The following is a 24,749-nucleotide window of genomic DNA, read 5'->3' as shown; positions in this document are numbered from 1 at the left end:
GGGGGGAGCGAGAGGGCAGATTGGTGGCAGTAATTCCATTTTCCCCGAATTCACCTGGGAAAGTGGAATTGCCCTGTAAAAGATAAGGGCACATATCCATTTGGCCCTTTTGAGCTGACCTGATCCCTTTCTCCACCTGCACAGATGTATAAGTAGGGTCACCATACACATTACAACCTGGTGATACAATCAACTTTACCAAATCTTTGTGATATGAGGACCTACCTAATGTATCCATCAATTTGTATCCAATCAGACCGGCCCTTGAACTACATAGTTGTTTAAAGGAGATTGTGCAGTTGGATTGTAATGTGTGGGCCCGGCCTCCATTGTTTACATCTTGCACCAGACATCTCCTTCTCTTGGCCACAGTTGTGAGATACATCCCCATAGACTTCTATGGGTCTTATCTTCCTCCGTCTCCTGGCTAGAAGACCAGCCTCATATGGGAATTTATTACATCGGCACGGCCTGGAGAAGGAGACATCTGCTGCAGGATGTAAACAAACAATGGAGGCCGGGCCTATTGGAAGTCAGTAAATATTCAGCTGTGCAGGGGGAGGGAGCAGTGACATTATCTTAAAAGGGCCTGGAGGGTAATGGTGGCCATACATTGTATGATTTGCGTTCGGAAATCGTACAGGAACAGTCTTTCAAGCGGAAATTGAACAGTTGATGGTAATTTTTCTCTGACCAAATGAAAATCGATGAATCAGTGGGGTTTTCGTTTGTCAAAAATTGAAGCAAGAGCACAGCCCATGCGCAAAAAAGAGAAATTAATTCCATAGTTCATCAAAATTGGGTTGGTTAGTATGGCTAACAATCAATTTCCGAAATCGACATTTGACTATGCTTGATGGGGTATTCCAACTATAATTGAAGGAGGGTCCATGGCAGAAATGAAAATGTTTGACCAAGAATCTACTAGTGTATGGCCACCTTAAGTGTACTGGTTCTCGAATGTTTTCCACCTGTCAAATTTCCAATTTACGTCTCCCTATTATCTCCCATTTTTAGGGTGGCTCCATTCCCTTGCAGGGTCCCCTGGAATCACCCTTACCAGTACGCTATGAATGGCCCAATCCCAAAGCTGCTCCTACAGGGATTGACTGGCAGCTGTGGGAGGAGAGGCCAGCTTCAATTCCAAACTGTTAACACATGGACATGTGTTATGGGATAACTTGTAGTCCTGCTGTGGGTGTTCTCTGCCGTTTATAGTGCATACTGGAAGTTCGGCGGATCCGGAGAAAGTGACTGGGAGCATAGTATTTGTAAACACATTACGATATTTGTTTAGAACATGCACATGAATACTTTGAACCACGGGTTAGCAAACTGCGGCCCTACAGCTGTTGTGGAACTACAAATCCCATGAGACATTGCAAGATTTTCATAGCTACAGGAATGACTCTCGAGACAGATGCATGATGGGATTTGTAGTTTCACCACAGCTGGAGGGTTGGAATTTGCCCACCTGTGCTTTAGAACTCAAAAGGGAAGGTTTAATACTACTAGTAGGGCCTGGTCACACCAGATGTTTAAGGGCTGCGCTGACCGGTTTTTGGTTTGGTTTTTTTCCCAGCGCACCCCAACACACAGTCAAGGCAGTGTGCCTTGTTTTAAATAGTCTTAGTTCACGCCACGGTGTTGTGTGCTAAAAAACTTCTTGCATGCAGTATTTAATTTTTTTGGACACGGTACAAGCGCAGCACAGGGTTGCCGACAGAACTTAATGAAATGTCACTTGTGATATTTCAATAAAGTTTAAACGCAAAAAGAAAGATAAACGGTGCGATGCACCTGGATTGGCACATCAGCAGCCAAGCGTTCAGTGCGACTTGCTGGTGTGAACGGGCCCCGAGGCCCATCTCCATGTTGTCGGTTCTCCCTAATATTTTTACATGGATACGCAGACATCTCCTCTCCGTTCTGGTCTGGGGCCTCTTCCCCCTGGTGGTGGGTGGTCATTAATGACATGTGAGCACATTCTGCTGCAGTACTATAAGCTCAGGGTGGTGTAATGAAGCACCCTCAGGAGGTGTGTCCATGACGCCCACAGTGGGTTGTCACACTAAGGATGTCGTACAGCCCAAAAGAGAGACCAAAGAGGAGGCGGACTGGGCATGGAGAAAGGGAGCACTGCTGTGGCTACATTCACACGTCAGCATCGGCATCTTTGCTTGTTTTGCATGCGTTTTTACACGCCGTTGTTAGACATGAAATCATGCAGAAAACATGTCTTAGGGATGTTTTTCTGGTGTTCCCTTTGAAACATATTGGGGCCAAAAATAGGAGATCATGTCCTCAAGAAACGGCTGTATTTTTCTGAGTGTTAAGTGAGAGCACATCCCTCAGATGTGAACGGGCACAAAAGCATTGCATGGAAATCTCAGTGCCTATTGTTCAGATCGCTGTGATTGGGGGGGGGGGGGGGTCTCAGTCTCATCACTGCTTCTGCTAATGTAACTGAAACCCAACTCCAAATCTCTGGAGTTACAGGACACATTTGTGTCTCAATGGCATGAGCTGCAAGGTTTTGTTGGCAATACAAGGGCTATGTAAGAGATCAATGGTAAAAACTAACATCGAGTGTCACTTGTGCTAATCAGAATACGTGTAAGCACTATTAAACTCTCATACGTTTTTTTTCAATAATGAATTCATATCTATACATTGCCCAGCAAAGCATCGCTTGACATTTTTACCCAAGCTCATCAGGTTTCCAAACAGCTCCATTTCTGTCAGCTCAGTTTTCATGAACTCAGAAGGGAGGGAGCGGTCTCCTGTAACTGTTCATCTACTAGCTCGGAGAAGAGGGGGCAGTAAGGAGAAGAGGAGTGACTTGCCTTGTTATGCCTGTGTGTTTCTGGAGGCACACACAAGGGTGTCTGCATAGGACGCTGCAAAACAAAGGAGCCACCCTGAGGCTCCATTCACACTTAGCATTTGAATTCGGCACGTTTTTTTTTTCTCTGATGTACGCACATTTTTCTGTGCGTTTGCGGCTTCAACCACGGTCTTTTGGGTGACAGAACGCGCTGAAATCGCTCAGAAAATTATGTTTGGACTTTTTACCACATTCTGCGTTTTTGTGTGTGCGTATGAACGCGCAGGTGTAAACGAGCCCCATTAGAATGTATTGTGCCTATAGATATGCGTGGGGAAACCCTAATGTGTGAATGGAGCCTGAAACAGGATATCAGGGCCAGTGTTCAGGGGACCAGCTGACTCTGCAGGAAACTAAAACTTTTTAACAAGGAGCAGCCTCCATTGGAAGTGATTTTCATCAGCATTTGAAGTAGCTTAAAAAATATTTTGACTTTAATATCAATTTTAGTGAAAGAGAGTGACAATGGGCACACAAAAAAAAAGTTGCGTAATAACTGAGACGACTGTAACTTTGTGACCGTTCCTGTATTGCTGAAAACAGAGGAAATTGCATCAGTTTGTTGGTTGTATGAAGAATGGACAAGAATTGGATCTCTCTGAATTAGAAAAGATGTGGCCGTGTATTCCCTATTGGAAGGGGACCCGGAAATAAAAGTTCCCACACAATGAGAAGCCATTGCATGTGCTCAAAGCCATCACAAAGGAAAGTGTCATCTGAGAGGATGTCATTTTGTGTATCATCAGCAGTTGTGCTTACCCATCCTTCATGGTCAGCAGTCCCCGGCAGTCTGTTCACACAGATGGGTCAATACATATAAGCTTTTGCTTTCCATAGAGCTCTGTGGTGAGTCAAGTAGGCCAAGCGGAAGATTGAATAAAGGTTACAGAGATCTGGGGCCCTGATATAAGTTTGTTCAGGGGCCCAAGTACAATAATATCAAGTTCCATCACACCATTGGTTGTTGAATTGATGGAGTTGCTGTAGCTTTCCAGGGCTCACGGACATGTGATGGGAACATGAAAGGTGTATACTGGAGCTTTTCCCATTTCTGCCCATTCTGATGCAGTAGGTTACAGCAGGCCCATTACCATGCGTTGTATTAAAGGATAACTATGGGGTCAGGGCTTTTCCCCATAGTTAAACTAGAAAAAAACATGGTACCTGCATGAATCTATAACCAGCCTTTATAGCAGGGTGCACATTGGGAAGGCTTACAACAATACAAAACACAGAAAATCCCCAGCTCACCTGCCAGCTAGCCTGCCAGCTAGGTGAGCGAACACATACCGGCGTTCGCTCACTTCTCGATCCTGTCACGGCTCTCTGCCGTGACAGGGGCTGGATTCCCCCCTAGTTTGTGTCCTCCTCTTACCCTAAGGAGAACTATGAGGAAAAGCCTTAACCCCATAGTTCTCCTTTAAGGTGGTGCATGTGAAGAGCAATGATTACAGTTAACCTGTCATTGGGATCACCTTATGGAATTTACATTCTGCCCTTATAGTAAATCTCTTCATTTTCTGAGTGTCTGGGCTACTGTGTGCAAATGCTGACTTGAAACCCAAGGCCCTGTGTCCCTTTAATTGTATACACCTCTCTGTAGATTGCGAGAGGCTTGTGTGTTGGGATATGCAGGGGAGTGCCAGATCTGACTCGTGCTCCGAGCCACTGTCTGTATACATTACATCTTTTAGAATAAAATGCACACCTCTTAATAAAAGAACACCCTGGATATATCTATAACATGGTCAGAAAAGTATACTTTAAATTTAGGGATGCACTGATGCCGTTAGTGGCGAGTACTCACGCAAATGCTCCGATATCAGAACTTCCGGTCAGAGGAAGATTTCCTCTGACCAGCAGTGCTGTAGGGCAACATGAAGCCAGTTTCTCGGGCAATCTGGATGGTGGGCGGTGTGTATTGACCCACCTCCCGGCTTCCTGATTGGCCAATCAGCATGGAGCCGGCCAAACAACATGGAGCCGGCTTCCCGGGCAATCAGGAAGTCGGGTGGCATGTCATTACCCTCCATGCCAGCGGAAGCACCGGTATCGGCGAATACCGAAAGCAAAATATCTGTACCCGATAACGAAAAACCGGTATCGGTGCATCCCTGCTGCAGATGATCCTGGTGATGGATGTGTATATGGTTATGACCTTGGTGTCAAATGCTGTAAGGCAATGCAGTTACAAATACATTTTATAAATTGTATTTATGAACTTGTTTGAGTTAAAGCTTTATTCCATATTTTTATTTTATTATTTTACACTTGACGTGCACAATGGTGACCTCTGCCTGTTTGTTTCTCTCCAGCCTAACTATTTGGATCGGCAGATTTTAGTCCTAGGTTTGGATGGAGCCGGCAAGAGCAGTATAATCCATGCCCTGAGCACTAACAGCACCAGATCAAGTTCAGCACCTACTCACGGGTTTAACACTGCCCATATTCTCAGCCAGGGATTGAGGATTGAGCTACTGGAAGGTGAGGTCATACATCAGGAGGATATTTATATATGTGTATATTCACCTATACTGCCAATATAGAGGAATTTAGTGTCTTCATGATGATATATATATATATATTATATAGCCGGCTAGAACAGAAAGTCACAAGCTATGTAGTGACACACTGCTCCAAGTTTACTCCTGTCCTGGACTACACTCTCAATACAAATTAATAAAAATAAACATGAGACATTATTATACAGGATTTATATAGCGCCAACAGTTTGCGCAGCGCTTTACAATATAAGGAAGACATACAATCACAATACAAGACAAGATGGTAAGGAGGGCCCTGCCCCTGAGGGCTTACAATCTAAAAGGGGGAAGTGATACATGAGGAGGTATGAATTGTGTGAGAACGTGATGGTTGAGCGGTTAATCCATCACAAGAGTGAGCTGGGAGCGGTGACTACTTTACAACACACACAGGGACCATGGGGAAGAAAAGTAGCCACCCTCCAGAAGGAAGGACAGTGTCAGCACCAATTCAGAGATGATTTGAGGATCTACAGCCGAGTGATACACAAATAAGGTCCAGTATTGTTAATAGTTCAGGTACTTGAATGCATTTTGAAGATTTAATCCCTGAGTTTCGTGTCCGTTTACTTCCATCTGCTAATGGTGGTTTATGGAGAGGACAAGATATATTTTCCCTTTACAGAACTAGCAGCTGAAAGCCGGACAGTCAGAGAATTCCTTGTTCTTGATCATCCTATAGTGAGAGAAATATGAAGGCTGCCCTTTTATAAACTTTCTGAAAACACTCATTACCTGGCTATCTGTGGTTTCATTAGTTTTTGACAGACCTGGAACAAGCATGCATCAAGTGAAGTCAGAACCACTGATCTGCATATTTGTTTCTGGTTAGAAACTCTGCTAGACAACTAGGATGTTCAAAATGATAATTCAGGAATGTCCTGCCGTGTGGTTTTCTCATTGCTGGTTTCCTTGACCTTGGTATTCCAGAAATACAAGAATGATAGCAGAGCAGAACAATGCATCATAGTGTAGTAAATAATTCTTTCTTATTAAAACAGGAACAGTGTAGCAGGCTAGAGCCAGGAGGAGTTGAGCCTTTCCCACGATTTTTGCTCTGCTTCCTATCACTTTATTTTATGTAACTTAGACTGGAAACATTTGTTTCGTTTTAGGCCTTTTGTTTATTCTTTGCTGCCATTTGCTGGTCTGTCATTTATTAGTTGAATTGATTCATGAAGGCAGGCTAGTTTTGTTGTACACAATAAGGCTCTGGTGCCCAACATGTGGCTCTTTACAGACTCTAGCAGTCAGTAACCGAAGCATACATTGGAAAGGAAGCTGTAATGTTAGTGCTCTCTAGCAGTCTCGTGTAGCATGTCCCTGGCTGTCTCCTGCAGTGTCTCCAGCCTTCAACCACACCAGTTGTATGTCCAGTCTCTTTTGAAGTCTGCGACAGTCTTCTGTCATATACTGAATATTATTCGGCCCTTTGGAGCTGTCAGGGGCCACAGTTGTACCTCGTAAGTTGACAACCACTGCAATAAGGCAATTCTAATCCAATTCCACCTAGTGCCATTAGAGTGCTGTAGGTGGCATTTACGTTTTGCTCTTTGTTCCTGGATGACCCCAGTTTCTAGTATAAGGCCCGGTTCACACCTGGGTGTTTTGTAGCGCGTTTGAACGCTCTGCAAAACGCTCAAACACCGAAATCCCATTATTTCCTATGGTTAGGGTTCACACCTGGGCGTATTACAGTCTGTATGAACGCGCTACAAAACACCCTACGCCCAAAGAAGTACAGGAGCTTCTTTGGGGTAGTTTTTGTTGCGCATTTCCTTTGGGATACAGCCAAGTAGCCCTTGGAAACGTGCGTTTGTTACCGCGAATCGCGGTAAAAACGCGCATCACGAAACCCAGCCTAAGACTCTGCCAATTCTTCATTAATGTGACTTTTGATTTATTAAGGCAAAGTGCACCAACCCAAAGAGTAGAATTGTATTTTAATACTCTACAACACTGCAAATAATTGCTGTATGCATGCTATTAAATGGGACATATTGTTTCTTTTTATCACATTTATCCATGGCAGTAGTGGGGCCCTTTGTGACAATGAGATTATATCACATTTCCTAACATAACATGGAAGCAAAGGTTAGAGGATCTGCAAACACCTGTGTATATAAGATCTTTCTCTTGTCCACAGTTGGTGGGAGCCAGAACCTTAGGACATACTGGAACCAGTACCTGAAGAACGCACATATAATAGTTTTTGTAGTGGATTCCACTGATGACAAGCGCTTGCAGCTAGCTAGACAAGAACTACATCGGCTTTTGGAGGAGGCATCCCAGTTACCATTGATGGTGCTAGCAAACAAGCAGGTAAATATCAGCGGGATGCTTGCTGCACTAAGTTGTAGCCATTTATATTTTGCCCTACAAACACCTTATAGTGACAGGGTTCTAAGGCTAATGGAAGAAGTGGGCTTCTTGTGGCCTGGAGTGGAGTTGCATATTACCTTGTTTTCAGAAATGGGTTTGGTGCTTTTTTTGGGGGGGATTATATCAAATCATATACAAGATCCTCAGACATGCTTCTGAGTCTGTAATGTTGACCGATTTTATATCGGAAATGATGTAGAGTATTTGAAATCATTGTGGTCCTGCCGCATGAAGTGTGGTGTGCACTCACTTCACACTATGACAGGCTCAAAGGACATCTACTTGTGAAACTATTTAACTGCATTAACGTAATTTATCTTGTCCTTGCCCAGAGCAATGAATCTTTCATTATGGTGCACATTGCCAATACAATATAAAGCAAAATATCAGAAGTGACAGCATTTGTGTCCTATGTAAATGACAATCCCTGATTTTTCTTTCTTGTACCACACAGTGGTGGTCTTTTCCAGCTAGACCTTTATTGGCACATCTCCTATGGGCAGTTATAAAGTAATGATTTATATTAAGTGCTCATAGTGGCCAATAACAAATGAGACTTGCAGCTCCATCACTGAACACCATCAAAGTACAGCCTACTCGTTTTAAATGGGTTTTATTTTTTTTAAAAACTTGTATTTGTTTTTCTCATGCTTTCTTGTTAAAGAAAAGAAGTATAGATATATAAACATGATCTGTCCCCTCTTTGATAAATCATTTGATTTTCTGTAAACAAGCTCCTGTCAGCACAGCTAATGATGTGGAAAGGAGTCCAGTGCTCCACCTCTGCTGGCTGAATGGAAACCTTTTTTTTTTTTTTTTAATGTAAATTTTCTGTCTCTCTTGCTTTCTATTTGTAAAGCAAAAGGAGTATACAAGTAAACATTTATGTGAAAAAGAATTTCTGAAGCACTATGGGTTAACGAATGACAGTATAGCAGTGGAAGGTTGCTTTGAGCCTTTCACTGATAGAAACCTTGTATGCTGGGCCTGATGACTGGAATGAACTCTGTAAACAAGCTTCTAAATGAAAAGGAGCCCAGTGCTCCACCTGCTGGCTGAATGGAAAAATATATAGCATGTAGAGGTGCAAAAATGGAAATTGAATCTTCAGACCAAAACCAAAACAACAACAAAAATTGTCAGGTCAAAACCAAAACAAATTTCTTTCCTAACTTTAAAAAAAAAACATTCTAATAGTTTTTTTTTTTTTGACTTGACTATCAGGGGGCTTTGGGGAACTATGAGAGGTCTAAACAGATCCCTAATATTTCCCTTCTGAAATAGAAAAAGAGTGAGTACACAGTCCTAAATATTTTTTTTCCTGCAGCCCGTTATGAATGAACAGGAAGCCTCTATACTGAGCGCTCCTGTCCATCCATAAACTGTGGATATAGTATGAGTTACTATGTCCACAATCATGAATGCACGGGAAGTGATGTAAAGCACTTCCTGTTCATTCATAACTGGGGACACAAGCATACTATGTCCTCATTTATTTACAAACACTCAGCTGATTGCTGAACGCTTGTACTCTGCTCTCCATTCTGACTTGCTGTCACAGGAGGCTGAGCATGCAGTGCGGAGAGCAGAGCTCAGCCTCCTGTGACATGGCTGACAGCTCACTCCTCCCCTGCACCTCTGGCTTGGTTGCCTGTGACATCGCTCTCCTCGCCCCGCTCAGCCTTCTGAAGGTTTCTCTCCTCCCTGATGGACGCTGGTCTGTGTCAGAGGTGACACAGAGCTGCGCCCAGTGGGGAGGAGAGAAACTGAAAGAGGTTCAAACACCTTCCCCACGCTATGCAAAATATGGCTTTACATACGCATAGTGCCACATGAACTCAGGAATTAGACCTTTAAAATGCATTCAGGTACCTTTTTAACTATTTACAATGTATCTTATTTGTGTATCACTCAGCTGTAGATCCTCAAATCATCTCTGAATTGGTGCTGACACTGTCCTTCCTCCTGGAGGGTGGCTACTTTTGTTTCCCATGGTGTGTGTGTGTGTGTTGTAAAGTAGCCACCACTCCAAGCACACTCCTGTGATGGACTACACTCTCATGTTTAGTTTACTAATTTTGTTTTTAAATTGTAGTCCATCAAAGACAGGAGCGAGGTTGGAGTGGTGGCTACTTTACAACACAAATATGGACCATGGGGAACAGAAGTAGCCACCCTCCAGAAGGAAGGACAGTGTCGGTACCAATTAAGAGATGATTTGAGGATCTACAGCCAAGTGATACACAAATCAGCTACATTTTTGTTGATTACAGTACTAGAATGCCTTTCAAGATTGAACCCGAGTTTAGCGTCACTTTTCTTATTTATTATGCCCTCTGAAATGGTCACACATTCATCACTGTGAAAAAAGCGATATCTGGCACATGTTTAGTTAAGACAATGCTGGCTGGGTGCGACTGACAATTTCCGAGGACACATAGATTGATTTCTGAGTGAATCTGCCGAGACTGTTGATAGAGAAGGAATTGTTGCTATTTCATGGAATGAAATCATCTTTTTGCAACGTGCTCTACTCTCTGACATTTCCCTCCTCTTTCATTAGGATCGGCAGTCAGCACTTGATATCTCTGCTGTTCACTCCGAGTTATCTTTACATCGAATCCAGGACCAAAGAGAGGTGACGTTATTAGGAACCAGCGCTGTATGTGATGGGTTTGGTCAGAGTACCAGTTTACAGACTGTGAGATCACTGCTTGAAGAACGGCTACTCCAAGTGACAGGATCACAACAAGATCTCATCCATCTGCAAAACAGCTGCTGGCAGACCTCATTTGAAAGAGAGAAAAGTGCATAATAGGCAGACTTGTCCTGCTACTAACAAAAACCAAGCCTCTACTTGGTGGTAGGATTGACAACAGCCATGGGCACCAAGATGCAATCTCAGAGGGGACTGGAGGTAAGGGCTGGTCCCTGCTACACCCTCTGGCCTTCGAGGAAACACAACTATCTACTGCTGATAATTTATTCATTTTATAACAGGAGCCAAAAAAAGTTTATACAAGATTTAATAAAATATTACTTTGACATTGTCCTTATTCAGTGTTACAAATACACACATAAAATGCGTTAATTATAAGATATGTTGGTCACGGGTCTGTTTCATGCAAGGATGCGGCTTATTATTTCTGTCCGTAACTAAAATACATCAATAAAGGATGGAAAATGTCTACTCAAATCCCAGGCCACATAAGAGTCTACACAGAGAAGTGGCGCTCTCCAGCATTGTGTCACTGTTTTGTTCTTGATGCAAGCAGAGCCTCGTACTCCTGAGGGTGATGGTGCTTGTACAGTTTGATTTTACGTAGAATCTGTTTGGGTGTATCCTGGTAGTAATTCTGCTCATCTCGAGCCATTGCCTAAAACAGAAGGACGACAGTGTTAAAAGAGCAAAAACAATGTGTCCCTACTAGCACACTTGCACATTGCATTAACAATACATATTTTGTTTTACGCAGATCTATGATCAGGAATTTAGTACAAAACGAAGGAATTTGCGATCAATTAACAAGTCCTGATGTTAATCCATGCAAATTGAGGATATCATTGCTAAGAAGAGTAATTTAAACCATCAGAAATAGTGCGCCAAACAGGAAGGTTGCTTTAGTGCTTGTTCACACCTAATCCAGTGCCTTACAGCACATTTAGTGGCTGGAACGCACTATCACATAATGAAAATCTCCTGCGTTCTGGGGCATGGAAGTGTAAGTCAATGGCACTGCACCCATGCCTCCCGCCCTCGTGTCACAGCAATGCCTGCTGTCCAGGGAGCTTGCAGTATTTTTTTTTTAGAACGCACCAGAATGCAGGCATCGCTGTGCCACACGTTCTGGTGCGGGCGATCACACTGCAGGGTGGGAGGTGTGGCTGCGGTGCCATTGACTTGAATGCACCACCAACCGCCCCAAAACACAGACTGGCTGCACAGTGGCGTAGTGTTTAGCGCGTCTGCCTTGGCAGGCCACTATCTGCAAGGAGTAACAAGCATTATCATGTACTGTAGCATGGCAGTTTGAATGTTTACCCCATCCCCAGGGCAGGTATTATGCAAGAGGAGCTATCACAGGGCATAGAGAGGCAGCAACATGCACTAAAAGACTTGTTTGGCAAGGTAAGGTGCTGCACCTTGTTTTGTGTAACTGAGACATTTATGTTAAAGTGAACCTGTGCTCAATTGTTAGGTTAAAGAAGAACAAAAGGACACAGTTTTGCTGATCGTGAAACAGGATTTATATATTTTTTTTTTATTTGAATAGTTTTCCTGCTTTCTTTGTTAAAGGAACATGTGCTGTGCAATCAGCAAAATTGACTTAAACTTTTTTTCCCCCAGTTCTGGATAGAATATGGTAAGAAACCCTGTCAAGCTTTTATTGCTCTCTTTGAGAGATTGTCCTCGCTAGTTGTTCTGCTGACAAATGTCACCAAGACTAAGGGCCGGTTCACACCATAAACAGTGTGGTCCACAGCAGGCAGCCTCGCATTCCAGCTGAATTTCTGCATTCAGGGGTGGGAGAAATTAATGGCACAGCAGCGACGTCCCCCTTACCCAACCCGCCCGCAGTGCGATAGCCCGCACCAGAAGGCATTGCATATCAGTGCCTGCATTCCGATCCAGTGCGATCTGCAAAAAAAAGTGCTTAATGCGCCGCCATGCCCCCTCCCACCCCTGAACGCAGGAAGGCGGCCGAAATGCAATACAGTGCGCTCCAAAGGCTGACTGCTCTGGAACGCACTGTTTATGGTTTGAACCAGCACTGAAGTTGAAGGAAAATTCCAGGACAGGAAATCTTCCCATGGCCAGTCATTCCAGTGAGAACTGTCTAGGAGGGGATTTCTCTTACTTGCTTTTGGGGCTACAGGACAAGAAATTAATTGAACATAGGTGTTGAAAAGAAAACCCGAAGGGGCTGTTACCATTTGCTACTCTACTTTTACTTTAGATATGTTTATCGGAAACGAGTTATTAAAGTATAACTTTGTCTTGTACCTTGTGATCTTCACCATAGTTTTCCACCATGTGCCGAACATACAAAATCATGTCGTTAGAGATGCCCATAGTTCTTTTCGATGGCAGGCTGGCAGCAGCTTTCAGTTCTGTAACATAACATTAGTGAACACAAATCCAATTTTACCAAAACAACTTATTTTTTTCTCTCTAAACAAAGGAAGTTAATGCTGGGACGATTCCTGCTTTCTTATTTCCTGTAGTCCTAGTAATAGGGGGAGGCAGAGAGGTATTAGACCTTCACTTCCTCACCTAGACATTTACACTACATGGAATTTTTTGGGTGCCTTGTCTAGAGGATTCCACATGATGACATCAAGTGGTACATTCTTGACAGGAAAACTGAAAATCCTCTAGCTTAAAAGGAGAACTATGGGGAGAGTGAAATACACTCATCCCCATATTTAGCACCAATGTGTGACACTGCAGCTATCACAGGTCAGCTCTATCGATCAAGAACTGATCACAAACCATAGATCACTCAGTTCCCGATCTTCTCCCTGCAGAGAGCAGTGACTGTCAGTCACAACTCCCCACAGAGAGTCCCTGCTGACTAGAGGGACACACAGGAGAGGGGGCAGAGCCAGCTGTCAATCAGGTAGCAGGGTGGATCCCAACAATATTGTTGGGATCTGTCGCGGCTCTGCGCTGTCAGCATACAACGGGCAATAGCCCGCTATAAGCTAAGTGTTGGGTCACAGGAAGACAAATAAATGTCCTCCAGTGACTCAAAAGAGAACTAATGCCATATAAGGTTTGACCATAGTTCTCTTTTAAGGAAAGTCAAGGTGGCCCCAATAGACTGTGATTTCTAGACCTCATCATATCCTGTATTTAAGATGTTACAGAATAACACTCCTGTACTGCTACAGAAATGTCTGGGGAAAACATGATCTGCTGCAATAAACACCACTATTCACTTTTATTTCAGTGAGGCTCTAATGATTCATTATATTTTAAATTAAGCCAATGTCAATATTTATAAACAGATCTGCAACAATTTTTAAAAGGAGAATTATGGGGTGAGTGAAAAACACTCATCCCCATTATTCAAGTTGACCTGTGACACTGAAGCTATCACAGGTCGGCTCTATTGATTGGGAACTCAGTGAACACATATCGCCGATCTCTGACTTCCTGATCATCTCCCTGCAGAGCGCGGTGCCTGTCAGTCACCCCCCCTGGAAGTACCCCCCCCCCCCCCGTTTCTCCAGCACTGACTGAAGGGACGGATTGGGGAGGGGTGTGGTCAATCAGCCAGCAGGGTGGATATCAACAGTATTGTCAGAATCCATCCCAGCTGCGGAGCGGCTCTGCACTCTCAGTATGTAGTGGGCATTAGACCGCTATATACTAAGTTTTGGGTTACCTGAGCACATTAGTATATGCCCTCCTGTGACCCTGAAGAGAACTAGGGGCGAAAAAGGTTGGCCCATAGTTCTCTTTTAAGTAGCATTCCTGCTTCCTAATGCTACAAAGAAAAATGTATTGCAAGTTGTGTATGAATAACAAACCTCTCAAGGGGTATATGAGGGCTGCAGGTTTTAGCAATTTGCTTTGGAACTGCTGGTATGGAAAGGTATCTGCAAAATGTCTGTGTATCTGTGAATTTTATCATGTTTGCAGTGTTCCCAACACAGGCATTTCTAAAGCTGACAACTACAGGGACAGCTTGTCAAGATGCACATACAAAAAGTCTGAGCCTTTTCAGCACCAGAGGAGAGACAAATGCTGTCATAGTTTGTTACATTTCACAATTCATACATTTGCTGCCTACATACACTTCAGAAGAACACAACCGTGAGGTCAGACTGACATCTTACCTTCTAATACATAGGGCTTTCGAACTCTGCTCTGTTCACCAATCACCTACAGTAAGTCAGAGAACAAATAAAACACTAAGTTACAGTTAAAAATATACATAGATGTGCTTCCATCTTTAATGTATTTCACCAACCTATTGTGTCCATGTCTGTGTGTAGCTTTCTCTTGCAAAACAGGAAGAAGGGAAATGCTCTCCAGTGACAAGAAAGGAAAGCATTTAAAAGGAGAACTATGAGATGAGTGATTTCCACTCACCTCATAGTTCTAGCCGACCTGTGACAATGAGACTGTCACAGGTCGGCTCTGTAGATCGGGAGGTGAGCGAACACATACATGTGACAGGGGGAGGGGCTGGATACCCCTCTCCCCGCTCCGATCTGCCAGCGCTGACTGGCAGAACGGACGGGGTAGGGGGCGGGTACAGCTGGCTCTGCCTCTAGATAGGCAGAGCCAGCTGTCACTCACGCAGCTGGGCGGATGTCGACATCGATGTCGGGATCCGCTCCGGCGTCTCAGTATACCGCGAACTGTAGCTCACGGTATACTGAGCTTAGGGTAATGGGAGGACGCTAGTTTGTGTCCTCCCGTTACCCTAAGGAGAACTATGGGGGAAAAACACTGACCCCATAGTTCTCCTTTAACTGTTCAATCACCTCAAATGTGGCTTGACCAATGAGAATTTCTAAAAAGTACTTTTTATTGCTACTTGATTTTTTTAATAGAACATAGCGATGGAATATGGGTAGTCCTTCCTCTCTTAAAGTGTTTAGGGACATGAGATCAGTGCTGCCCAATTCAGCTGCATCTGACAACTATCGCATATTTATAAAGACTTAGCAAATACCACTGGCTGAGATCAGCTGGCGCCTGAACTGCTTGTCCCGGGTGTCACACAATAGGAATCGCCCCCCCTGATATACATCTACTGATGATCAGACCTCATCTACAGGTCTGGTTGATGCCAGTGTGTGATTTTTTTTTTTTTATGGGGCCTTAAATAATGGATCAAGATCAAACAAATATAAAATGTTCAGCAAAGTATTTCTTTAAGTTTCTGCACAAGCACTTACAGTCATTATGTCTCTGAACAGCTGAATCCAACTCTCAGCTTCCCTGAACTTTCTGTGCAGTACAAGATCACAAGGGACAAAGCATTCTAGAGCAGTTGTCCATCTACTAGCTCGGTGAAAGGAAGAGGGGGGGGGGAGCATGGGGGTGTCTTTCCCTGCTGTGTCTGTGTGATTGTGAAAAAAAATGTGTTTCTCACTGCACTCCTTACCGAATCTCTAAAAAGATATATAAAAAACGGGTGCTAGTAGTGACCACGGAGGTGCCGTAAAATGTATAAAGTAGAGAGATGTCACCAGCGCAGCAGATTTTTAAATTAAGCAAAAGTCCATTTTAATGACAAGCAATGCCTTTCAGATAGCAAGTACTTTCGAGGCCTTGCAGTGGTCCACGTCATTCTGAGCATGATGACGTGGGACCCTGCGAGGCCCCGAAAGTACTTGCTATCTGAATGACAATGCTTGTCATTAAAATTGACTTTTGCTTCATTTACAAATCTGCTGTGCTGGTGACATCTTCTCTCTACTGCGTGATTGTGAAGGCACACACAGCTTACTAGCACACACAAGGGTTGTTCCATAGGACCCTGCAAGGGAAAGGAGCCACCCTAAAACAGGATATCAGGGCCAGTGCTCAGGGGATCAGCAGGAAACTATAACTTTTAAAAATCAGCGAGCAGCATTCAAGTGATTAAATCAGCATTTGAAATAGCTTAAAAACCTTTTATACATTAATATAACTTTAAATGTTAAGCCATAAGAAGAGTTAGTGTTAGAGAAGTTCCTGTATGCAACAACACTACATAGACGGAAGAGATTTACTATTTCTCTATAGAGATTTCTCTATAGAGTGGAACGTCAAGGTGCTGCTCAGAGCAATCAGATTCTTTCACTTTTTAACCCTCAATAAAAAAACAAAACCATTGTGTGAGCTCTGACTGATTGTTAAGTGGATACCTTCATATTGATTTCCTCTGTCATGGTAGTATGACTATTTCTAAAGTACAGGTGTGATTTCAAGATAATGATTTTTCCTACACGTGATCACATTTATGTCATAGCGGAATATTTGGTGCTTACTGTGCGTGGACGTATCGGCAGAGCTTTGTTGGGGTCTGCAGCCAGGCCCATCTCAGCCATGTTTCCAGCCACAGATTTTGAGTGATTCCAGGCATTTCTGATCTCATCACTGCACATACAAAACACAAAACATCTTTACAAATATGTTGCTGAAGGAAACAGCAGGACGACGATAAGTACGTTAGAAAGGATCATTAACTGGCAGGAGGTGGCCAGTGCTGAATACCTTGGTCATTGGCATCCCATGTCTGCTAGTCAGGCCTTCTAGTAGAGATCCAATAGAGAGGTGTAAAATACAATGTAACAAAACCCTCTTCTTTTTTGAAACTTAATGTGCCAATACACTATACGAATTTCACACTGTTCTTGATGGACAGCTGAAATTCGCAGTGGGTGCCGGTGTCCGCACCTTTTTGGCCAGCGTACCTCGATCAGCTGATCGAAGGAGACAGTTGGAAAATCTTAGAACAAACCGAGCCGGCAGCTAATGAGCTGCCAACTCTGTTTGGGTATTCTGACAGCGGCCGCTGTTGGAATACAATAAAGACAGCGGGAGATTCCTCGATTAACGCCAGTAAGCATTGATGGAGGAATCCGTTATGTTTTCATTGTCCAGTCCGCAGTATAAACGAGGAAAATATTACAGTGTATGGGCAGCTTTAAAGTGTATGTCTGGCAAACACCTATTTTCTTGGTTTTGGATAGAGTGGGGAGGGATTCAACCCCCGTCAGGTTTTTACTGGGTTCTAGGTCTCCGAGAGATTTCACCTTACGTCTTGACATGCTGAGGTTTTGCCAAGAAGTGAGGGGAACGCTCTAACAGCAACACAGACAGAAATACAAATAACTTTCTTTAGAAGAGTGGAGGAAGGCTAGATCCTTGTCAGGTTTTAATTGCTGTATGTTTTACAGATTTTCCTTTACTTCCTGTCTGCTGAAACCATTGTCAGCGGGACAGGAAGTACATGGGAAATGTCTCTAACAGAGCCTAGATAAAAAAAAAAAAAAAAAAGGAAGAAGACAGGAGTTCTAATCCTGCCCTACGCTATCCGATGGTAGAAAAAAACGTTTTTGGTTTGACAAACTCCAGAATCACAAGATTCTTACTACACTTATCATTATGCTCCCAATCCAGGGAACTGCAAAGCTCTGTTCCTCGATGTCTCTGATTTTGGGGAAGGAGGGTGGCAGCCAGTTAAAATTCCCAGACAACTAATTCTAGGTGGAATTAGTTGTCTGAAATCTACACAAAGGATGAAAGCATGCCAAAGCTAACTTCCCCACAATTCTTTAATCATGATGTCTCCTTTAGGCTTTGCCAACACCGTGACTGCTGAGATAACTTTTTCTGCACACCACCGCACATGTATAGCGTGAACAATTGTTTTCTATGTGCCTTGCTCACACCATGCAGGTGCGGTGGTGTGCAGGAAAATTCAGCCTAATGAACATGATGTGGTAAAAGTCCTAAAGAAGATCTGCAGGCAAAACCTTTGTTTTTAGTTTTGGAATAAGTGGGGAAAGGTTTCTGTCAAGTTTTATATTGCTGTTTGTGTGGTGACCATTGTGACTGAAAAAGAAAGTGAGAAGTCCAAAATTTTAAAGCTGTCCCCAAAACAAGAAGCGAGGGGAAATCTTCCAATGGGAGCACCTCACTTTGTTAGATTTCTTCTAACTTCTTGTTGCATCTCTTGGATAAGAAGGGTATAGCTCCCCAATTGCCCCCTTCCCTACTCTATACAAAAAAATATAAAGAAAAGTTTTGGCTGTACAATTTAAAAAATAAACGCCACTTTCTGATCATGTTTCACCCATATTCAAAGTGTAAAATAAAACATGTTCACATTGCAAACACGCCCCCCTCCCTTCCCTCAATAGCAAAGTTCTTCTCCTATCAGGCTCTTGTCATTTTTAATTTGTCTTAGCTCTGCCCCCAGAGCCGCATCATAGTTCTCAATGGAGTACATGAGCGATGATGTCATTACTCACAATCCATTGATACTTCCTCCAGCCTCATCATAACCAATCTCTGTACTGACCTGGGGTTAGGAGGAAGCGTCTGCAGGAACCTAAGCATTGCACCCGCTATCCACTGATCATGGTAGCAATGCTTTGCAGGCTCAATTAGAAATAAATAAATAATATTGATTTATTTACGTTAGGTTCTTCTTTTATCAATTTTTGGGAAACGGTGAACGTTGCCTGGAAATCTGACCCTTTGCTTCCCCTGTAAATGGATATTGGCAGACTGGATTAAAGTCTAATCTAGGACTCATCAGTTTAGTATTCTCCCCGTCCTCACCATGCGATCCTCGGCGCTGCTTTCTTCCTAGCTTTGTGCTTCAGCTTCTTCCTATTCACACTGTAATTAAACGTGTTCTTCCGAGTCTTCCTCACCTTCCCCATCTTCTTCCTCTCACCACGAACACATGGGCGACCGAGCAGCGGGCGCACGGCTCTGACGTCACGCGTACTGACGCTAGGGCTTCTGGGATATGTGGTGCAAATTTGACCAAAGGATGGCTCTTCCGGTGGTATACACACATTCAGCTTTGGCTAATAATGTAATGCCGTGCTGTACAATGTTTTGTATATATTTGCCAGGTTAGGCTACTAGAGAGACACTGTTGTCCTGGGAGCCCCTTTGGGATGTTGGCTAGTTTGTATTCATCGGCTACATTATATTGTTGTATTTCGGTGGGTTCTATTCTAGGTCATGTTCTCACCAGCAGGCACGTTATGTTATGGTCACTGGTGTGCACTACGAAGGGAACGTATGGACGCACATATCTGGGCACTGTTAGAAATTGATACTGTGGGCGGGGCTGGGGTGGGTGTGTGCATTAAAAAAAGTGGGAGGGTCTTAATTTATAGGTTTAATGTCTACAGAATTGTGGCTAGGCGGGAGCCAGGTGCACTGTGTGTACACCATTCCAGTTCACTTGGCTCCCACCATTCCACTGACCCTGCACCTGGCTCTCAGCTATCCGCCATTCCAGACACACTAACAGTGTACATGGCTGCCAACTACAATCACTGTCATGGTGGATAGGTGAGAGCCCAGTGTACACATCATTTCAGTGACATTGACTGTGCCTGTAGTTAGCAGCCAGGTGTCCTCCTGCTCAGCCCTCCCACGCACTCCTCCATCACCCACTCACTTTCAATCTCCCGTTCACTCCTTTTTCATCTCCTGTCCACTGTTTTTTCCGTCCACTCCTTCTTTGCCCCCCTGCCCACCCCTTCTCCAGCTCCTGCCCACTCCTCTTCCCACCCACTCCTCCATCTCCTGCCCACTCCTCTTACTGCCATCTCCTTCTCTAACTCCTGCCCACTTCACTATCTGTCCACTCCTCTATCTCCTGCTCACTCCTCCTGCCCACTCCTCTACCTGTCCACTCCTTCTCTATCTCCTGCCCACTCCCCTTCCCACCCACTCCTTCTCCATCTCCTGCCCACTCCCTTCCCGCTCACTCCTTCTCTATCTCCTGCCCACTCCTCTTCCCTCCCACTCCTTTTCTACCTCATGCCCACTCCTCTATCTCCTGCCCACTCCTCTTCCCACCCACTCCTTTTCTACCTCCTGCCCACTCCTCCATCTCCTGCCCACTCCTCTTCCCGCCCACTCTATCTCCTGCCCACTCCCCCTTCCCGCCCACTCCTCCATCTCCTGCCCACTCCTCTCTCTGCCCACTCCTCCATCTCCTGCCCACTCTTCTTTCTGCCCACTCCTCCATCTCCTGCCCACTCTTCCTGCCCACTCCTCTTCCTGCCCATCCCTTCTCCATCCCCTGCCCACTCCTCTATCTCCTGCCCATTCCCCTTCTCGCCCACTCCTTCTCCATCCCCTGCCCACTCCTCTCCCCGCCCACTCCTCTATCTCCTGCCCATTCCCCTTCCCGCCCACTCCTCCATCTCCTGCCCACTCCTCTTTCTGCCCACTCTTCCTGCCCACCCCTTCTCCATCCCCTGCCCACTCCTCTATCTCCTGCCTACTCCTTCTTTGCCCCCTGCCCATTCCTTCTCCATCTCCGGTCTTCTTAAAATAAACGCCGATGTGTACATACATTAGTACATCATTACACGTATTATTCTTTTTAGATGAAAGCAGTATCTTTATTATTGTACAGCAGAGCTCAGGCTGGGGGAGAATAAAGCAGCACAAGGAGCCAATCAGATATGCTGCTGTGTAAGGAGGTGAGAGCAGAGTGACAGAGAGATGAGCTAATTTGGCATGCTGCTTCACCTTTCATTGGCAAGTCACAGAGTGGTGGAGACCTGTAAGTGAAATTAAATCCGCTGTAGAGAAAAATTAGGTACTATACTCTGGCACACAGGGCTGTGCTGTGTAACAGAGCTGTGTAAAACTTAGGACAGTATGAAGAGAAATACAAATCCTATGGCAGATAAATACAAGCTCCTAGCCTCAGTTCAGACTCGAGCTATTCATTTTTGGAGTGCTTTTTAATGCGTTTCTACATGCATTTCTGATGCATTTTGATGCGTGAGTGTTTTTGTTTTGAAACAAGTTACTAGGTGGAGCAGACTGATCGTCAGCTGCCTTACGTGCAAAAAAATGCATGTTACGCGTGTTTTCAGACTCCCGTATTTAAGTGCATGGTTGCAAATAGGGATGCACTAATACCGATACTAGTATCGGTGCCAATACCGAGTATTGGGGCAAGTACTAGTACTCTCCCAAATGCTCCGATACTTTCCCCGATACCAGATCTTCCTTTCAGTGATCATGGAACCGGCTTCCTGATTCGCCTGGAATCCAGCTCAATGCTGTTTGGCTGGCTCAATGCTGATTGACTGGCTTCCCAGCCAATCAGCGCAGAGCTAACCAAACAGCAGGAAGCCGGGCGGTGGGTAATGACCCGTCGCCTGGCTTCCTGATTGGCTGGGAAGCCGGCTCCAGGCTGATTGGAAGTAAGTAAGAGGAAATCTACCCAAAGTGAGGAAAGCCCATCACTTAAACCAGCGGTTCTCAACGTGGGGGTCGCGACCCCATGGGGGGGTCGATTGACTATCTGCCGGGGGTCACCTCGCGGCCCCGGGAAAGGTCTGCTCCGCGTTTTTTTTTCCTGACATCGGAGCATCGTAACTCAGACATCGTAAATCGGAGGAAAAAAAAAAACTTTCTCCCCGGGCAGGTTCGCTATGCTCGATCGAGCATCGAGCATAGCGAACCTTTCTCTGCTTTTTTTTCTCCTGACATAGGGCCGCAGGCCGTAATCAGTGAGAGAAAAAAAAAAAACCCATAGGATCACACAGCTAGATTCCTATTGGCTATTGCACTTTGCAATAGCCAATAGCAAACTGGCTATTGAGCCTGCCCTCTACTGCTGCCAATTAGCAGATGTTGTATTCCTCTGTAGCTGGCGTTATTCTGCGTTGCACCGTATAATACATTATACAGCACACTGCAGAATACCAGCAGCTTTAGAGGACTACAAATCCCAGCCATAATAAATTATACGGCGCAATGGAGAATAACGACAGCTATAGAGGACTACAAATCCCAGCAATAGTACCATATAGTATAATGTACTATTGCTGCGATTTTCTGTATTCCTCTGTAGCTGGCGTTATTCTGCGTTGCACCGTATAATACATTATACAGCACACTGCAGAATCCCAGCAGCTTTAGAGGACTACAAATCCCAGCCATAATAAATTATACGGCGCAATGGAGAAGAACGCCAGCTATAGAGGACTACAAATCCCAGCAATAGTACCATATAGTATAATGTACTATTGCTGCGATTTTCTGTATTCCTCTGTAGCTGGCGTTATTCTGCGTTGAAAATACTTTTACTGTTAGGGGTTGCCACAACTTGGGCAATTTTATCAAAGGGTCGCGGCACTAGAAAGGTTGAGAACCACTGACTTAAACAGATGTCACTGCAAAAAGTGTCCCCATTGGAAGATTTCTCCTCTATTACATTGCCGCTGAGGTGGCTCCATACATTTTTGCTCTTTTACTTTGGGAGCTAGAAAATGAATGTCACGATTGCTCTGTGTGCGGCAAACTTTGTTGCGGCAGCCCCTGTGGTTCATGTGCAGTAACATTCTTAGAGATGACAAATATGACAGTTCATGAAAATGCTACTTGCTTGACTGTCATACTGACCCACTGACTTGGGTCAGTCACTATGACCCCACTGACTGACCATTGTAGGTCAGAGATGCCATGTCAGTGAGTCTCTGACCTGCAACAGTTTTGCAGTTAGAACTAGCAGCAGGCACACTTGTTTGAGAGTTAAATTACATGACAGCCAGGCAAATAATGTTTGGAAGATGGTCATCACCAACAGGTCTATTCACAAAAGGGTGAAGAGTTTGGAGAAGGCAGGAGAAGTGAACAATCTAGCTGATTTGTAAAAATTCCCCAATTCAGCTCACTTTCCAGTTCAGCTATGTTGTCCTAGATTGATCACTTCTCCTGCCTTCTCCAAACTCTTCACCCTTTTGTGAATAACCCTGTTAATAAATACTTTTTTTCAATGCTCCCCAGCTCCATCTAGTGGTCATAATGTATTATTACAACACACTACATGTAAACTGGGAAAAAGAACATTTATTTTTCCGCATTATTTTCCTATAACAAACATTCACACATATTCACAGGGTGAAGGTCCCGGTAAATTGTTTATAAATAGACAAGAGTTAAATGCTTAGATCCTTAATTCATCGCTGACTTTATCTTCTTGTATTGGTGAGCCTGATGCCTTTCATTTCTTGTTCTGGTGTTACAGAGGCAGAGAGTGTGGAAATGTCTTCCCAGTGGGCACACAGACAGCAACAAAAACCTGCCACAATTTCTAACCGTTCCTTACTTTATGCTAAACAAAAACATTTTGGAGAGCGTACGGATTTTTAATAGGGGGTCAGGGGGTGTCCAGCTCAATATATAAGAACACATGACCAGTTGTAGGGAAGAAGTATCTTTATTACATTGCAGTACATGAGCATTAACAGGAATTAGCTAAAAATCACTTTGCAGTAATAAGTGTTTCTCTCTCTTCTATGCTTTTTTTGCTAAATCGAGATTTCACTTTTTCTTTGCCGCAATGTTTTTACATATCCAGTTCATTCCATCCTGCATTTGAAGGAAAGACAAATAGCATTAATATAATTAATATAAATGATAAAGTGACACTAAACTCTGGAGTTAAATCTTAAAAATACATTCAAGTACCTTAACTATTCACAAAAATGTATCTTATTTATGTATTACTCAGCTGTAATATCTCTGATTTCATGCTGACACTGTCCTTCCTTCTGGAGGGTGTCTATGTTTGTTCCCCATGGTCCCTGTGTGTGTTGTAAAGTAGTGACTGCTTCAAGCTCCCTCCTTCGGGGGGTTGGACTACAATCTCAGTACAAATTAGTAAATTAAACGTGAGATTGTAATCCATTACAGGAGCGAGGTTGGAGCTGTGGCTACTTTACAATACATTTTCCCTGATTTGGCTGCTAGAATATCGGTGTTGAGAGTTTTATAACTGTTTAACTGCACCCCTATGTCTGTGTTTTACCTTGCCTGCATTTTGTCTAAAGCCAGCCCAGCATGTCAGTTTGCATAAAAGTCAGTGTGTTAGAAGAACCATTATTTTATTTGAATTTTGCAGCAATTTTCTAGCATAATACATAATGTTGCAGTACACACTAATAATATATTACCTGGATCCCTTCCCCAGAGAGGCCAGAGCATGCTTGGATCTGCCATGTTCGGTCACGGTATGTATGCAGGTTGAGTCCAGCAGCAATGTCTGCAGCAGGGGCTGCTGTCAGTAAATCTTGCTTGTTTGCAAACACAAGGAGAGGGACACCCAGCAGGTTATCCTCTTCAACCAGTTCTGCCAGTTCCTGATGAACAAAAGATTTGTCCATATAATATGGAAGATTCTCACTATTTTTAGGGCATATATGAAAAG

General features: G+C 44.0%; 3 protein-coding genes across 3 annotated transcripts in view; 1 reads left to right on the top strand and 2 right to left on the bottom strand.

The window, feature by feature from the left end:
* The window catches only part of ARL10 (ADP ribosylation factor like GTPase 10), a 12,795-nt gene extending 2,117 nt beyond the window's left edge, over window positions 1-10,678 (top strand). Inside the window, exons 2-4 of the mRNA XM_018552394.1 lie at window positions 5,203-5,371; window positions 7,577-7,752; window positions 10,376-10,678. Coding sequence (XP_018407896.1) covers window positions 5,203-5,371; window positions 7,577-7,752; window positions 10,376-10,627 — 597 coding nt within the window. The 3' untranslated portion in view covers window positions 10,628-10,678. The remainder of the gene's footprint in view (window positions 1-5,202; window positions 5,372-7,576; window positions 7,753-10,375) is intronic.
* Window positions 10,679-11,055: 377 nt separating this feature from the next.
* NOP16 (NOP16 nucleolar protein) lies at window positions 11,056-19,261 on the bottom strand. Its single transcript, XM_018552396.1, has 5 exons — window positions 19,109-19,261; window positions 16,807-16,915; window positions 14,659-14,704; window positions 12,818-12,924; window positions 11,056-11,189 (listed from the first exon to the last, which is right to left on the bottom strand). Exons 1-5 carry the CDS (start codon window positions 19,210-19,212, stop codon window positions 11,061-11,063), a joined length of 495 nt encoding a protein of 164 aa, XP_018407898.1. The 5' UTR covers window positions 19,213-19,261; the 3' UTR covers window positions 11,056-11,060.
* A 4,555-nt stretch (window positions 19,262-23,816) lies between these two features.
* The window catches only part of LOC108783760 (ADP-ribosylation factor-like protein 3), a 13,261-nt gene continuing 12,328 nt past the window's right edge, over window positions 23,817-24,749 (bottom strand). Inside the window, exons 5-6 of the mRNA XM_018552404.1 lie at window positions 24,496-24,681; window positions 23,817-23,911 (exon numbers count right to left, since the gene is read on the bottom strand). Coding sequence (XP_018407906.1) covers window positions 23,864-23,911; window positions 24,496-24,681 — 234 coding nt within the window. The 3' untranslated portion in view covers window positions 23,817-23,863. The remainder of the gene's footprint in view (window positions 23,912-24,495; window positions 24,682-24,749) is intronic.

Source organism: Nanorana parkeri, unplaced genomic scaffold, assembly GCF_000935625.1.
Source record: "Nanorana parkeri isolate BGI_ZX_2015 unplaced genomic scaffold, ASM93562v1 scaffold87, whole genome shotgun sequence".
In the NCBI taxonomy this organism is placed as follows: Eukaryota; Metazoa; Chordata; class Amphibia; order Anura; family Dicroglossidae; genus Nanorana; species Nanorana parkeri.
This window is presented reverse-complemented; position numbering and strand designations above follow the sequence as displayed.